General features: G+C 48.3%; 2 protein-coding genes and 1 long non-coding RNA gene across 13 annotated transcripts in view; 1 reads left to right on the forward strand and 2 right to left on the reverse strand.

Moving 5' to 3' along the window:
• The first annotated feature begins 154 nt into the window (after window positions 1–154).
• Window positions 155–2,065, forward strand: LOC128794153 (small integral membrane protein 4). 2 transcript variants are annotated; one of them, XM_053953833.1, is made up of 3 exons: window positions 155–230; window positions 453–629; window positions 1,728–2,065. In XM_053953833.1, the coding sequence occupies exons 2-3, from the start codon at window positions 479–481 to the stop codon at window positions 1,793–1,795; spliced, it is 219 nt and encodes a 72-aa protein (XP_053809808.1). In that variant the 5' UTR covers window positions 155–230; window positions 453–478; the 3' UTR covers window positions 1,796–2,065. The 2 variants fall into 2 exon arrangements, with proteins under 2 accessions (XP_053809808.1, XP_053809807.1); XM_053953832.1 differs by lacking the exon at window positions 155–230 and having other exon boundaries at window positions 281–629.
• A 3,210-nt stretch (window positions 2,066–5,275) lies between these two features.
• Window positions 5,276–11,048, reverse strand: LOC128794156 (uncharacterized). The gene is made up of 2 exons (XR_008433007.1): window positions 10,969–11,048; window positions 5,276–5,357 (listed from the first exon to the last, which is right to left on the reverse strand). It is a non-coding gene; the product is annotated as an uncharacterized LOC128794156 (long non-coding RNA).
• Window positions 11,049–12,501: 1,453 nt separating this feature from the next.
• Window positions 12,502–15,720, reverse strand: part of PBRM1 (polybromo 1) — a 56,049-nt gene continuing 52,830 nt past the window's right edge. For all 10 annotated transcript variants that reach the window (XM_053953815.1, XM_053953810.1, XM_053953817.1 and 7 more), the window contains one exon: window positions 12,502–15,641. In XM_053953815.1, the coding sequence (XP_053809790.1) occupies window positions 15,469–15,641 (173 nt within the window). In that variant the 3' untranslated portion in view covers window positions 12,502–15,468. The remainder of the gene's footprint in view (window positions 15,642–15,720) is intronic.

Consider the following 15,720-nt stretch of genomic DNA (forward strand, 5'->3'; position numbering starts at 1 on the left):
CCGCCGCTCCGCTCCGCTGCCCGGCCCGCGGCGGCACCGGCGGGCGGCCAATCCCCGCCAGAGGGGCCGGGCCGGGCTCGGTGGGCGGCGCTGGGGCGCTCACGGGCCCCTCACGCCGGGCCCCGCCCCCGCCCCCGCCCCGGCCAATCAGGCGAGGCGCTGCCATGTGGGGTCACGTGGCGCTCGGCGCGTCCTTCCGTCCGGCCGCGCGCGGGGCCCTCGCGCGGGAGGTGAGCGGCGCGGGGTCGCGCGCGGCGGGCGCGGCCCTGATTGGCTGCGCGTTCCCGCCTCAGGGCAGGGGCGGCGGGGCCGCCATGGCCGCCATGGCCGCGGGGGCTCGGCCGGGCTGGGGCCGCTCCTCGCCCGCCACCGGCTGCGTTCTCGGTGTGACTGCGGCACGTCCCGTGCCGCCTCTCACACGCCCCCTTCTGTTCTCTCCTCCACCCGGGAAGGGCGAAGGCTCCGGTGCCGCCCGGCCATGCTGGTCAGCGAGAGGCTGAAGCGCCTTTTGAGGCTGGTGCCCGGGGAGCGGCGCTTTGGCTTTTACAGGTTCCTGCCCTTCTTCTTTGTGCTCGGCGGAGCCATGGAGTGGTTCATGATCAACGTCCGCATCGGCAAAGAGACCTTCTGTGAGTGCGGGGTCGGCGGGGCCGGGCCCCGGCCCGCGCCTGGAGGCTCCGACTGCGGTCAGGCACTGCTCCTGCTCGGGCAGCATGGCGCGCTTCAGGCCCTGCCTCCCCAGCGGAAACAAACACAAATCCTGGCTTTAGAGAACTGAATAAAATTGAAAGAGGGTACATTTAGATTGGATATTAGGAAAAAAAATTGTTTCCTCTGAGGATTGCGAGGCCCTGTCAACCTTCTCTGGTTGCCCAGAGAAGCTGTGGCTGCCCCACCCCTGGAAGTGTCCAAGGCCAAGTTGGATGGGGCTTGGAGAAAACTGGTCTGGCAAAAGTGTCCCTGTCCATAGTGGGGGGATGGAATGGGGTGATCTCTAAGGTCCCTCTCACCTCAAACCATTCTGTGGTGATTGAAAAACACTTAGGAGGTTTGCTAGCATTGAAGCAGAGGTGTGGTGTCTGAAACATGACTTCTGCAATTTAAAAAATAAGTATGAAAACAGCTCAAGAGAACTTGGATAATGGTGTTTAGTTTCTGTAAGTCAAAGCATTTATTTCTAATATGACATTCCTCCCTTTAATAAACCCTGCTAGAAATTTTTGTGTAATTCACTGGAAGGATCTGCTCAACTGTGGCATTATGGAGCGGGGAGGCAGGAAGAATGACTGGGAAGACCATGGAGGTGGGAATGTTCCTGTGTTTTGTTTATATAAAAAAGACTAAAATACTGAAGTCAGGCTGGAAGCCCTCAGGCATTGACTTCATGCTTATAATCTAATTTCCCTTCAGCTAGTTAGGGCATTTGTAATTTTAATTACCCTTGTGGGAAAGTAGACAAGAAACAACTGTTTTGCAGTGGAAACTTAGTTTTCCTAGAAAAACATTTCATTGGGACTGATGGGAAGAACTTTAGCCTACATGGGAGAGAACCTGAGCTATTTTAAGTGGTAATAAGGATTTCTGTTGGCTTGAATTTCCAGTTGCCTGTCAGCCAGCATCTGCAAGAGAAGTTTGGATTGAAAAGTTTAAAAAGAGATGAAAGGATTCATGTATTTAACACCAACTTGCACTGGGGAAGCTCTAACATAAAACATCTTTTTCTGCAGATGATGTCTACCGTAGGAAACAATCTGAAAGACTGTACAAGGCAAGGATGGAGAAAGGGGAATTTTAGCTGAAACTCTTCAAGGGGGAGCTCCTGAGTGCTTCAACTGTACAAGTGCCAAAGCAGCAGCACTGCCACGTTGAAGGTGGGGGAAGATGTTGGCTCTGCAAGATAAACTGTGATCCACACGTTTGTGTAATACTCAGATGGTTTGGGCAGTTCTTTTCTTCCATATTTGTAATATTTTTATTTAAATGAAGTTAAAAATTCATTGTATTTGGGCCTCTGCCAATAATTTAATGTTTGTTTAGTGCTGTTAAATAAACTGAGTAAACAGTCTGGCTGTTGCTTTCGTTTGCTTGGTGAAACACCCTCCTCGTGAGGGTGTGACAAGACCAGGGGGAAAGAAATATTACAGGGTGCATCCATCTCAGCATGATGGAAACAGTAATTTTGAGTTAGTTTCTTTTGTACTTACAGGAACTGCTCTGGCAGTTGATTTGTTTTCTTTGCAATGTCACAATTTTAACTGGATAAAGAGAGCACAGATTTACTGCTCAGTGTTTGCTCAGCCCACAGTGTTTGGAGAGTGACCCGTGTGTTTGGGCTGTGCTGCCCACGACTGACAGGGACCAGAGCAATGTGCAGTGTCAGTCCTGGCACCCCTGAGTCCTGCGGTGGGAATCCTGTCCCCAAGGCAGGAAAACAGCTGGCTGCTGTGTTTGCTCCCTGCACAGGGACACCAGGAGCGTGGCAGGGGTCGGTGACTGAGGCACTGTAATCTTTGAGGATCCTATGTTGATACAATTGGTTAATTTCTGAGAGTAGGGGTGCAGGCTGAAAGTGCAACAAAGAAGCCAAGTCTTAATATCAGCCTAAAATCAAGCCCGAGGAAGTTCATGCACTTACAGAGGTTCCTGTGCTACCTCCTGCCAGCCTTTGTCAGTCTTCATCAACTCAGAGACAGGGGCAGCTCTGTAGAAGTCAAGGTTCTCCACTTGCAAACAAAGGGGAACCTTCGTGTTGTGCCTTCCAAGGGACTTGATCTGAAGGATTAATGCTACTTGTGTTTTCAAGGGATAAAAACTGATGTGACTGTGTCACTGCATATTCTGACTGAGCAGCAAGTGAATAACTTGAGGAAAGCCTCTATTTCAGAATAAGAACCCTTGAGTTTAGTTCCAAGGTAGAAACCAAAACTTGTGAACAAGTTACTTTTTGCAGTCACAGACCATTGCACTGAAGTCAACCCCGTCCGTAGCAGTAAAGAATAAAGCAGTAATTAAAAAGGCAGATTTTGAAAACTGCTGAGCTTTAGCTCCATCTGATTTTATTTCTTGAGCCTTTTGAAACTCCCTTGTGCTCTGTTGTCATAAAACAAGTAAGTTTTTCAATATATGGGTTTTTTTTTTCAAGCAAGAGCCCTGTGCCCTAGTTATTTCTCCAGACTCAGGAGCTTCTGTGAAAACTTCCTGTGCTTCCCTTAAGCACTCCTGTAATAGTAGCAGAGTGTTCCACAGACAACCCTGAGCCAAGCCCAGTTCTCACTTCAGACCTCTTGCTTGTGTTGCAGTGACTGTTTCCCATTGGCAGCTGAGAGCACCAAGCACATCTGGAAGATCTCTGGGATGTCTCCAGCCACATAAACAGAAAGGGAGGGAGGCTGCAGTCACTCACAAGAGGTCTGGTGTCAGGGGGCTCCATCTCACTGACGGCTGCAGGAATAAAATCCTCTGAGTTGGCATTGTACCATTTTAGGCAACAGATCTGTTATGACAGAATATGAAGCTTGATATTTAGAAATCTGAGCTGCAGTCTCCAATCCTCAGTGTGTTTGCTAGTGCTAACTCTTTGGCATTTTTGGATTTTGTCAGTCTCTCACTAATGCTGGAAATCAGAATAGCTGCAATTCCGCATTCCAAAATTCCAGCCCATTCCACAGCCAAACACTCTCAGGGATTTAGTATCAGTTTTAAACTACACCCCATCTTCAACAACCAAAGTCTTCATTTGGTTTTGCAGTTTTATTCCTGCTGACTCCTAACTCTGTGCTCTTTGCTTTCCCCAGTACTTTCTGACTCTCATATCCTGGTCTCCCTCCCATCCATCTGCTGTGGCAAAGGGAACAGGGAGGAAGCAAGAGCTCTCCTTTGGCTCAGCACTCAGGCAACACCGTGTGGCTGTTCCAGGCTGCTAGAGTGACCAGGGTCACAGCTTTCACTTCTAGCCCTGCCAAGCACCTGCCAGCTCCGGGGCTGAGCACATCCCTCCCTGCTGCAGGGAATTCAGCTGGGGTCCACCTGGAGTGCAGCTTGCACCCACCAACAGCATTTTCATGTGTTCTGCAATGGCCACAGCAACAGCTTCTGGGTGAGACTCAGCAAAGCACTCCTGCTGCAAGCTTTCCAAACTGTGGAAGTCAGGGCAAGATTAATACCACGAAAAATTCCACTCAGGCAGCAGCAGTAAAAAGTCACCTGCACAAGCAGTGCTGCTCACCATTCGAGCATTAGAGAGGGGACAACTCCACCACCAATCCAGAATGATTCTGTGGGAAAAAATGGATCTGTTGATCATTCCCCTGCAGCTGTGCACACAAGGATGCAGTCATCTGCTGAAAAACCTGTGGTGAGCTAGAGAAGAGCTGAAAGAAGTTATGGCCAAAGAAGGGTGTTTGTGCCCAGCCTGCACTCCTTCCTGGCACAGGGCTGCAGCAGTTTTGTCCAAGCTTTTCAAAAGCAGCAAAAGGAAGTAACAGCCATCTGATGTATTGGGGAGTTTTTCCTTCGTGCAAAACTCTTCCTGTCATCAGTGGATGTTGAGGAAGATGAAATAAGAAAGCCTTATAAATATGGTTGCCTGACAAAGGATTTAGAAAAATACAGAGACTGTGAGCCAGATTGAGAGGAGAACAAGCTTTGAGATGGCAGACCTTGGTTGCTAAGCAATTGGTGGACAGTGGTGTAGCTGGTAGAAGGTAACTCCCCTTTTTGACCCTCAGACAAATCAAAGGGTCAGATAAAGTGCTCTCATTCCTCAAAAACATAGAGTTTATCTCACACTTGTAACCCTCCCCTGAAGTGTGATGTATCTGTAATCCCATTGGTCCAAAGTCCTATTCAGCACCCACTCTCTTGTGCTCCCCTTCTCTCTTGGACCTCTCTCGCTATCTCATCCTGCCCCCTCTCCTTGGGGCCTGCTTCGAGCTGCGGCTGGCAGCTCCAAGCAGGGTCCCACGATAAAATGTATATCCTAACACCTGACTCCAGAGATCTCTCATCTCCATCCATCCCAACCGTCCAGGACCAGCCCTCGTCACAAGTGGAGGTATGCTTTCTCTTTGGACTTAATACACAGACCCAAACTGCACCTGCACTCTGCTCCTGGCCATCCCCAGCTCCTTCAAAGAATGGGGAAAAAAATCATCCCAGCTCTGGTGGGATAAATGCTGTTCCTGAGGAACTTCCAAAAATCAGTACTGGATGATGGTACTTTATACCATATACCTCATATAGATGAGGGTCAAATTAGACTTGCTGGCAAATGCAGTTGGCAAAATTAATATAAGGTTTTATTTCATTAATCAAAATTTCACATTTCACTGATGTTGGGGAAGATGAAATAGGAAAGCCTTATAAATATGATTGCCTGGCAAAAGATTTGGAAAATACAGAAACTATAAGCAAGACTGAAATGAGAACAAGCTTTGAGATACCAAACCTCAGTTGCTAAACAACTAGAAAACAATAGTATAGCCAGTTGAAGGCAATCCCTCTTTTGATTAAACAATGCCCTCTACCTACAGACAGAGCCAAGGGTCAAATGGAATGTTCTGTCTCACCCCTGAAAAACACAGAGCTGATCCCACACCTGTAACCCTCCCCCGAAGCATCAGGTATCTGGAATCCCATTGGCCCAAGTCTTATTCCGCGCCCACTCTGAAGCCCCCTGATAAGGTGTACCCGGGGGACCAGACGCTCTCTTGGAATCCTCTCCTGCCCCCGCTCTCTCTCTCTCCTTTATCTCTCCCTGCCCCCGCTCCTTGGGGTCTGCTCCGACCTGAGGCTGGCAGGACACCAGCGCTCGCTACAGACCGGTGCCCAACGTGTCTGAAGGACTGTTCAGCTTTTCCACCTGTGGGAGACTTCTCCACGGACGGTAACTAAATAACCAGTTGTAGCCGCGCAATCGGTGTCGTGAGCAGGACGTATCGTTGCTGGGCAGCGTGAAAGCCGGAGCTCTGTAATTTTGCCGAGGCAATCCTCGAGCACGGAGAGCCGTCACTGAGTTGCGAGCACCCGGAGCTCTCGGAGCAATTTGCCTGCCGTTCCGGAGCACAGGCCGCCGCTCTCTGAGGACCCTTGCCGTGGCATCCCTCGAGCACGGAGATGCTGCTGAACAGCGCCGACCGGAGCTCTCCGGAGGGACGCCGGCGTGCGCCCCGAGCGCTGCTCTGCACCGCCCGCACTGCAGCTCTGAGTGGAGACCCGCCTGGAGGCCCCGAGCACGGAAAGCCCTTGCCGAGCGACGCCTGAAACCGGAGCTCTGAGGGGAAGCTCAACGCAGCGTCCTGGTCGACTGGAGTGCCTGGCCAGACCCCCACGTCGGAGTTCTGAGTGAGGACCCTGCTTCTGCGACATCGAGGTGAGCTACGTTAGTGTAAGAATGGGACAATCCCACTCTGCCCATGACCGAGATCTCTATAAGCAACTAAAGCATTTATTAAGTTGCAGTAACAGTACATTACCTAAGCAAGAGCTAAAAAATCTTTTAGAATGGACTTTAGTTAACTTCCCGAATTCTGAACGTTCAGCCGTCTTCACCAGAGACTTTTGGGACACAGTTGGAAACAGACTCTTTAATAGTATCTCCCGCCGGGATATGTCTGCCGCTGAGCTGCTCCCGGCGTGCAGGGCGCTGGCGGAGCTGTTTGCTGCACAGAACACGCCCGCAGCAGTCTCTCTGCCGGGCCACGCTGCTGCTGAGAATCCGCTCCATCCCCCCGCGAGTCTGCAATGGGACGCGCCTCTTACGGCCGTGGCCGCCAATATAGCGGGCCTCCTGCAGAGTCAGGCGGCCACGCTCCTGCAACCACCGCAAGTCCCCCTCGCCGCCACCGACGTGGCGCTGGTGGTGCCCGGGGTCTCATCTGCATCCATCGCTGCCTCATCATCGCCATCCCTTGCCGATCCCGGATCTGCAGCGCCGACAACGACAGCCGTGCCCGCGTCCGCAGTGCCCCTTGTACACGCTGCCGCGGGAATACTGCCCACTTGTCCTGGTGTTCAAGCGCGTGCAGCAAGCCCCAACCCCGCGGCAGGACAAATGCCCGTGGCCGCTCTCCCTGCCGACACACCGGCAGGGCCCCGCGGTCCCGGCACAGCACCGCTCGCCCTGGGGGACGGAGCGGTCCCGCCGCTCAAACCGCCCCGCGCCGCCGCCGCGGCATCCGCACGGGTGGCCACAGCCTCTCTCGTCCCTGCCGCCGCTCCGGCTTGTACTCCCGACATTGCCGATGGGGCAGTGCCGTCCCTGCCCGCCGACCCAGCAGCCACCCCAGTCCAGCCTGCGAGCTCCCAGCAGCTGCGCGCCGCGGCACGGCTGCCGGCTGGCCCATCACCCCCCGTACCCGCCCCGCGACGGACTCCCGCCGCCTCCACGCCGGCCGCCCCGGCTATCTCCTCCGCTCCTGGCGCGGCTGCGGCCGCACTGGGAGCCGCGGCCACCCCCGGGCTCGCAGCGGCGCCTCGGCCTCCCGCCCCCGGGCCCCCCCAGGCATTCCACTTTGCTGCGGCACCGCCCCAGTCCGACCCGCCCCTATCGCAGCATGCCGCTCCAGGGCTCCGTGGCGCGGCGCTGCCGTCTCCTATGGTCACGGACGTCCTGGCGTTCCCTTCCACGGCCGCAGCCGCGGCCCCTGCTGCGGCTCCCGAGGCGGCCGCCCTCATGGCTTGCCCCGCGGACCCCGTGACGCACGCCCCGCATGCGCAGTTACTACTACTCCCAGACCGCCGGACCTATTCAGCCACAACACCGCCTGCGGGATCAGCCGCACGCAACTGCTACACCGCCGGGGCGCCGCCGCCGGCCCACACCGCTCCCGCCACTGCTCTGATACAGCCTCCCGGTTCCCACCCGCTGCATGCCGCACTCCACCCCCAGCCGACATCCCTGTGCCCTCCCACGCCATCACCGCCGCCCCCAGCTCCAGCCGCAGGACCCCAGCCGGCGCTGCCAGGACTTCCGCTTTTACCGAGTCTACAAGTGTATCCATCCGCGCCGCCAGCCCAGCTGGATCCTGTTACATACTCATCACAAATAGTCCCCCCTGCAGCGCGTCCCGCACAGCTTCCGGAACCCCCAGCGCTACAGCCACCAGCAGGTCCTGCGCGACCGCAGCCTCCAGCCGTCCTTCACCTGCCTCCACCGCCACCGAGCCTGTACGCGGCACCACAGCAGCATGATGCTGCGGCGCCTCACATGTATCCTTCCGCGTCTCTGCCGCACCTAGGCGCTCCAGCTACGGGCACAGCCTCACGGCTGCGGGAGCCTCCTGCAGCTCCCGCCTCCACACAAACAGCCACTCCTGTGCCTCCGCTCACAGGTGCCGTGCCTCCTCCTCCTGCTTCCCTGCCTCCGCCGCCGCATCCTGCACCCGCCCCAAGCAGGACCGGACCACAGCCGCACCCCCTCACGCACCCTTCCCCGCTCCTGACACCGAATGCGGCCACTTTGTATCGTGGTTCCTCCGCACACCCACAGCCGGGCACACCAGCCGTGCAACGAGGAGGGGGAGGGTGGAATGTGACAGCTACTTTAACAAATACAGGCCAGACAGAGAACTACTTCACCCCTGCAAATGCCAACCCTTTTAACCCAATACAAAGCAATTCTGAAAAAGATCTAAGCCTGTTCTCCAACAGCTCTAAAGTCCCTCCAGAGTTTGGCACAGATTTCTTAACCCAAAATAAGACACTAAACCCTGAAAATTCACCACCATTAATCCCAAATTTAGAAAATTCCCAGAAGTGTTTTGATAATCTCCAACTAACAGACTGGCATGAAGTCAGACGCGAAATTTGCAAAGAGGAAAGTCTAAATCCTTCAGCTATGCCCGTGATATTCAGCCAGTATTTGAAAAGAGGAAAGTCTTTGCAAAATTTGCAAAGAGGAAAGTCTACATCCTTTAGCTATGCCTGTGATATTCAGCAAGCTGGTGGTCCTAAAACATGGACAGCCATCCCATCTCATGATGTGAAAGAACTGCGAAAAGCAGTAAGGGACAGTGGTATCTGCTCTCCATATTTTAAGCAACTGCTGAAAAGTACCCTGCAAGGTCATACACTCATACCAAATGACTGTAAAAATCTTGCTAGTATAATTCTTACAGATTCACAATATATTCTATGGGAATTCAAATGGAAGAGACTGCTTACAGGGGTACTAAACACTTATAGACAATGTACTGATGCAGACCTTCGTGCCCTCACCCTGTCTAAGCTAATAGGTGACCCACCTGATGACCAGAATGAAAATCAAGTGAATTTACCCAAAATGGCATTAGATGACATTAAAAAGATGGCTCGCAGAGCCTTTTTGCAAATTCAGCCTGCAGGAAATTTTGAAAAAGCCTATAATCTAATTAGCCAAGAGTTGTCTGAACCATTCACCACATTTGTGGACCGGGTGATCCAAGCAGCAGAAAGACAATGCAGTGATGATATAGCCCGTCCAATAGTGATACGGGACATCATTGAAAATAATGCAAACGTGGAGTGCAAGAGAGTCATCAAAGCCCTGGGAAAAGAAAGACCTACAGTGCCTGAAATGATTGATGCCTGTAACAAAATTGGGGGTCCACAGCAGCTAGCAACAATTCAGGTAAATGAACTTGGAAAAATTCTAGAAAAAATTGAAAGGGTTCTTACAGCACAGGCAGCACAAGCAGAAGCACGAGACCAAAAACTTACAGAAATCCTAGCTGCCTTGCTTCTAAACTCCCAGCAACAAGACAACACTATGGCTGTTCTGCAAGCTGCTGTAACTTCAGGACCTTGCTACTTCTGTAAACAACCTGGCCATATCATGAGGAATTGCCCAGAGATCAAAAGGAGTGCACAAGCGCCAGATCGCTGCTCTGTCTGCAAGAAGGGAAAGCATCTTGCCTGGCAGTGTCGATCCAGACATGATGTGAGTGGAAGACCCAATCCAAAAAACTCCAAGGCGAGCGTGCAGTGCCATTGCGTGATGAAACAAATAGTGGCACCCCAAACTCCCGAAGTAAAATTTGTGAATACCCCAACTCAGGAGCACTTCGCTTTGTCGTCAGCAGAATCATCAGGAGAAAGCGATCTGCCAGAAACAGCTCAAGAAAATAATGGAGTTTTATCATTTGCACAAGCGCATGTCGCTTTTAGTCTTTTGTTTTAGTTTTTGTAATGAAGCTTTACCTGTAAGTCAGCCAAAGATGAATGTCTGAGTTGCTTTAGCCAAGTCTGCAGGCTCTGATACCATCTGTCTATCTGACACAAGCCCTGGCAAACCTTTTTCAACCTGTTTAGTTGGAGTACCTCTTCCAGAAGGTTTTGATAATGTTACTCTTGACAAATACTGGCCATATGACGATCATCATGTATCTCCAACTCCTAGCCAGAGACACCAAACTTATATTGATAATTCTAAAGTTGATAAATCTGACCTTCAAGAGCTAGAAATCCTAGGCTCGTTAACTATGCATACCTGTTACTTCTTTCATTTCCTAGGAGAAAATGGCCCTCATTTAAAGATTACCCCATACCACCCAGTTATATTGCTATAAACTTATTGGTATAATCAAACTAAGCTTCTCACATATGACAAACCCCACGCAGATCGTTTTAACAAACTTCCTATTCGATTTCCTGAAGGAATTTGGCTCATCTGTGGAGACAGTTTACCTGGCAAGGTATACCTTCAAAAACAGATGGTGGCCCTTGTGCCATGGGACAACTTACAATAATTGCTCCCAGTGTCAAAAAAGCAGTCAAAAAGAAAAGCAGGAGGATTAGATCCTCCTGGGGACATCAATATAAGAGCAACTGTGATAGCAATTTTCACCCTTGGAACTCAGGAAAATCAACTATTACAAGCATTTTTCTACCTCAGTTGAGTTATTTGATTGCATTAAAACAATTAAACAAGTTAGGGTGTTGGCTCAGTAAGGAAGTAAATGCCACCTCTACTATGATCAGTGATTTGCTAACAGATGAAGAAGCAGTGAAACATGCCACTTTACAAAATAGAGCTGCTATTGACTCTCTTTTACTAGCACATGGACATGGCTGTGAAGATTTTGAAGGACTGTGTTATATGAATTTATCCAATCATTCTGTTTCCATTCATAAACAACTACAAAACTTAAGGGATTTAGCTAACCAAATGACAACAGATGACCCATCTTGGCTAGACAGTTTGATAGAGCTTTGCACCTTGGCTAAAGGAACTCTGTAAAGTAGGTTTGATTATTCTAATAGTAATAATTGTAGTTTTAGTAGCAGTGCCCTGTATACTTCAGTGTGTGCAAAAAGTAATGAGTAAGACAGTATCTAATATCTTAGTTGTTCATCAGAATGGGGGAGATGTTGGGGAAGATGAAATAGGAAAGCCTTATACATGTGATTGCCTGGCAAAAGATTTGGAAAATACAGAAACTATAAGCGAGACTGAAATGAGAACAAGCTTTGAGATACCAAACCTCAGTTGCTAAACAACTAGAAAACAGTAGTATAGCCAGTTGAAGGCAATCCCTCTTTTGATTAAACAATGCCCTCTACCTACAGACAGAGCCAAGGGTCAAATGGAATGTTCTGTCTCACCCCTGAAAAACACAGAGCTGATCCCACACCTGTAACCCTCCCCCGAAGCATCAGGTATCTGGAATCCCATTGGCCCAAGTCTTATTCCGCGCCCACTCTGAAGCCCCCTGATAAGGTGTACCCGGGGGACCAGACGCTCTCCAGGAATCTTCTCCCTTCAGTTTTGTGCACTTGTAGCCAAGAGGGAGCTACACATACATTTATGGTTGACCTTTGGTATGTCAGACTGAGCAAATAAGATGTGGAGGATGATGAGAATTAGTTTTCTTTGGGCAACTGCAACAGAAGGGTAGAAGTGTTGTGAAGCTGGCAGGCTGTATGAAAGGGAGCATTTATCCCCCAGGCTGGAAACACGGCTGTGTGTTAATGAAATAATGCTGTGTTCTGACTGTCTAAATAGCTCTCTGTAAATTTTATGCCAGGCACCTTGAGAGGTTCCTATCACTTAATTTTCCTTGCAGTTTGTTCAGAAAATTTCTATCCTTGGTTCTAATTTAATTGTGTAAAAGATGCTTTTTCTATGTTACTCATCTAATTTCCTCTATTAAACAGCTGCATGGAAGACAGTCTTGAACCATGTTAGCTTCCATATGAAATTAAGGCTTGCTGTTTATTTTCAAACCAATTAATAAGGGGGCATCTGGGACTGACTAAATCTTATCACCTCCACTCAGCTTGTTCCCAATGCTTCAGATATTTTTCAAGGTTCACTGTTCACGCTTCGTGATGGCTCAATTTTCAACACCACTGTTCTTACCACCTACAGGCACATCTCAAAATACACAGGACAATAGAAAAAGGATACTTTATCCACACACAAGCACACATGTACCAAGGACTTGAGAACATCTGGATCAGCAACAGCCAGAATTACTTGAAATAAAATCCTAACAGAAGTCTTAATGGAACACTCAAACCTGGTTAATCCAAAACACTTTGCAAACTATTTTTATTCAAATTAAAAAGACTCAGGTAAACAAAGTGATGGTACATACATGTTATAAACCTGGTTAGCAGCTCAGCCTTCAGCAGTACAAGATCTAATGAAAAGCCAAGCATGGATAAACCAGGTACAAAAACATATGCTGAAAAAAAGTCACCAACATCAACGTCTTGAATTTTTACACAAACAGTAAATTTTCTCATGGAAGGGAAGGACTGAGGAAGAGAACAAATAATTATTAGTTGTCTCCAACTGGTTTATGAAAATACCTGTCCTAGTTTTATCTATTTTCCACTCTCACAGAAGCCAACCATTGCCCACACATCCTTTTATTTTAATATGAAAGTTTTGTTTACGCCAGTACAATGAACGGCAGTGAAAAACAGATGAGGGGCTCAAACACCCACAAAGAGAAAAAGACAGACAGACATGTCTTTTTTTTTTTTTTTAAACCAGAGTGAGAAAAGTTTCTTTTGCTGGTTTTGAATTCTAGACTGTAGCCATTATATCCTAAATTTCACTGCAATCGACTGAAATGCCTCCAGTATAGAGAGAAACGATTTTGAAATAAATAAGGCTTAAAATAATTGATCAGGGCCAGCCCAGTGGCTTAGTGGTAGTGCTCTGCACTGCCTTGAGGGAGGAGCCAGGTTTTGTTTGCACTTCCAATCTCTTGCTCCTGGGCCAGAAAGAGCAGTGAAAGGAGGGATTCAGCTGCTCGGCAGGAGAGAGCCAGTGCTGCACATCTGCTCATCACTGACCTTCAGATAAATTAAACATCTGAGTTATACAGGCTCCAAAGGGAGTCCCATCCAGTCCTCAAAAGAAAATAAATAAAACAATAATTTAATTAAAATTCATCCCAGGTTCTTTGGTGTAATTTTTGTTAATGCTGAGAAGTAGGAGAATCTGGTGGTGTATTAGTACAATCCATGATAGTTCCAAATGCTCAAAAACTAGGATTTTGCTGCCTGATTCACTTCAACATCCCATCTTTGTGGCTAAAACCTGCAAAACCTATGGTAACTTAAACACATTTTATAGGGGTGGTCTAAGACTATTCAATTTCTACTTCATTAAATAAAATTGGAAATTTACAAAGGCCAGTAAAGAACTTCTGTACCATGGGTGTGCTACTTGTAGAGTTCAAAACTGTAATTTCCCTCTATGTTGTTTTGCTCCATTTCCTTCACATCCATTGCACATGTGACCTAAACCATCTTTAAGTGCCTATTTGTAATTACCTTGGGTATTTTGTGCAATGACTGGAAGATTGCAATAGGAGAGGGAGAGGAATTGGCCAGTAAAATTAAATCACAGTTTATACTTGCAAGTGTCACTTCCCTCATGAGTATTAATTACATCAGCAAAACAAACCCCAAGATATCCAGTATTTGAAGGAAAATATTTAATTTAACCTTCTGCCAAATATACTGAAGTGAAAATGTTCTGTACTAACAGACTTTAGAACTCATTTCCACATGATGAATATCTCTAGCATAAATGAAGTGTATCAGTAAATCGGTTCATTTGGGCCGAGTTGCAGTGCTCACATTCCTGCTGACTTTTCCCAAATTCATAGACCTTTCCCAGTAACTTAAAGCAATCCAAAAGTATTAATTCTTTTTCCAAAACTAAATAAATGAAAGGATTTACCTTTAAACAGATAATTCTGTAGTCCAAAAGGTTGGTTAGTTATGAGGACAGGTAAGTTTTTAGCAGAAGGCAGCCACAACCTTGAAATTTGGCAAGAAGAGTCGATACCTACTTTACTTAAGATTAAAAAAAAAAAAAAAAAAAAAAACACCCACAAAAAAACCCCCAAAAACCAAAAGAACCCCAAACCCTTTGAAGGCTGCAATGCAAGTACTCTATTTCTCCAATGTACTGGGTATGCTGACCTTACACATACCATACCATACAGTAGTATTTTACTTTCAAGTTAATTTAAGCATCAAACTTCACTCAAATTTGCATTGCAAAACTTCCACTAAGGTTAATGAATACACTTAAAGAAAGCATACAAAACTGTCTTACAATGCCCAATTGTGTGAATTTCAAAAAACATCACATTACTTCACTAACAGAACAACTCCACTTTCCTCCCCTAACTTACCTTCCAAGACCTGGGCTGGTTCCAAGTTCTGCGAGCCTCTTCCAGCACAGACAATCTCCCAGGGAAGGAGCTTCCCTGTCCCACTGCTGGGTGTTGGGGACATTGCAGAACCCCCAGCACAGGCCATGGCAGATGAAACACTTCCCCTCTAAGGGCCTGCCAGCACAGGGACTGTCTTACTGATTTAGGATCACAATGGTCTTGGCTACACAGTTAATAACTGGACAGGACAACATGAGCAGTCGAGACACCCTTGTCCCATCCACACCAGCATTTCCAGGGTGGCTGTGGCCCACTCAGCTGCCTCAGTGTTGACTTGGAATGCCAATTTTCCTTAGTGCCAAAGCACATCTTACCTTTAGCTTCTTTTAAGAGATCCTCCCTGTTCACACCCGAGCAGTTCTGCCCGAAGTGGCCAGCACACACAAGCACAGGTACGCACATTCTTATAGGATGTAAACTATGACTAATTCACATTCCACTGTATCAATCTGTAAATACTTTGTTTTCCTTTTTTTTTTTTTTATATAAAAAACAATGGCATCAGATTCTCAGCAATAAAGTATAAGAAAGATGAATCCTTGACTACACTCAACCAATTATGAAATCGCCTTTCAAACAAAGGAAACATATGCAAAAAATCTGTGTATTTGATAAAGTCAACTTAATATAACAAAAAGTGAAATATGCTTATTAAAAGTGTCCTTATATAAAAATGGTCTTGCAATGTACAGTAAAATGCAATACAAATTATTGTTGGTTATCTCTTCCCACCCAGTAACTAAACCAGCTATTGTCCCACGGGCTCCTGGAGCAGAGCGTGCCGTGCCTACACGTTCTCCAGGTTGTAGGCCTGGCGGATGTTCAGGGTGTCGCGCAGCATCAGGTCCCGCAGGCGCCACAGCGCGTCGGCCATGGTGGTGTGAGCCCCCTTGCTCTTCAGCCAGTGCGAGGGCAGGCGGCTCTCCTGCTCCTTGGACAGGTGCACGTCTCGTCTCCGTGCTGCAAAATCCAACAAGTGCTCCAGTTACCCAATGGTTTATTCTAGAAAAAGGCAAATGTAAACCTACAATATAAGATA

The sequence above is a fragment of the Vidua chalybeata genome, chromosome 12 (genome assembly GCF_026979565.1).
Source record: "Vidua chalybeata isolate OUT-0048 chromosome 12, bVidCha1 merged haplotype, whole genome shotgun sequence".
In the NCBI taxonomy this organism is placed as follows: Eukaryota; Metazoa; Chordata; class Aves; order Passeriformes; family Viduidae; genus Vidua; species Vidua chalybeata.

Excerpts from the sequence above, each read along its gene's own strand:
- LOC128794153 (XM_053953833.1), top strand. The coding sequence starts at position 479 with ATGCTGGTCAGCGAGAGGCTGAAGCGCCTTTTGAGGCTGGTGCCCGGG. Across the intron at positions 630-1,727 it reads CATCGGCAAAGAGACCTTCT|ATGATGTCTACCGTAGGAAA; the intron begins GTGAGTGCGGGG and ends CTTTTTCTGCAG.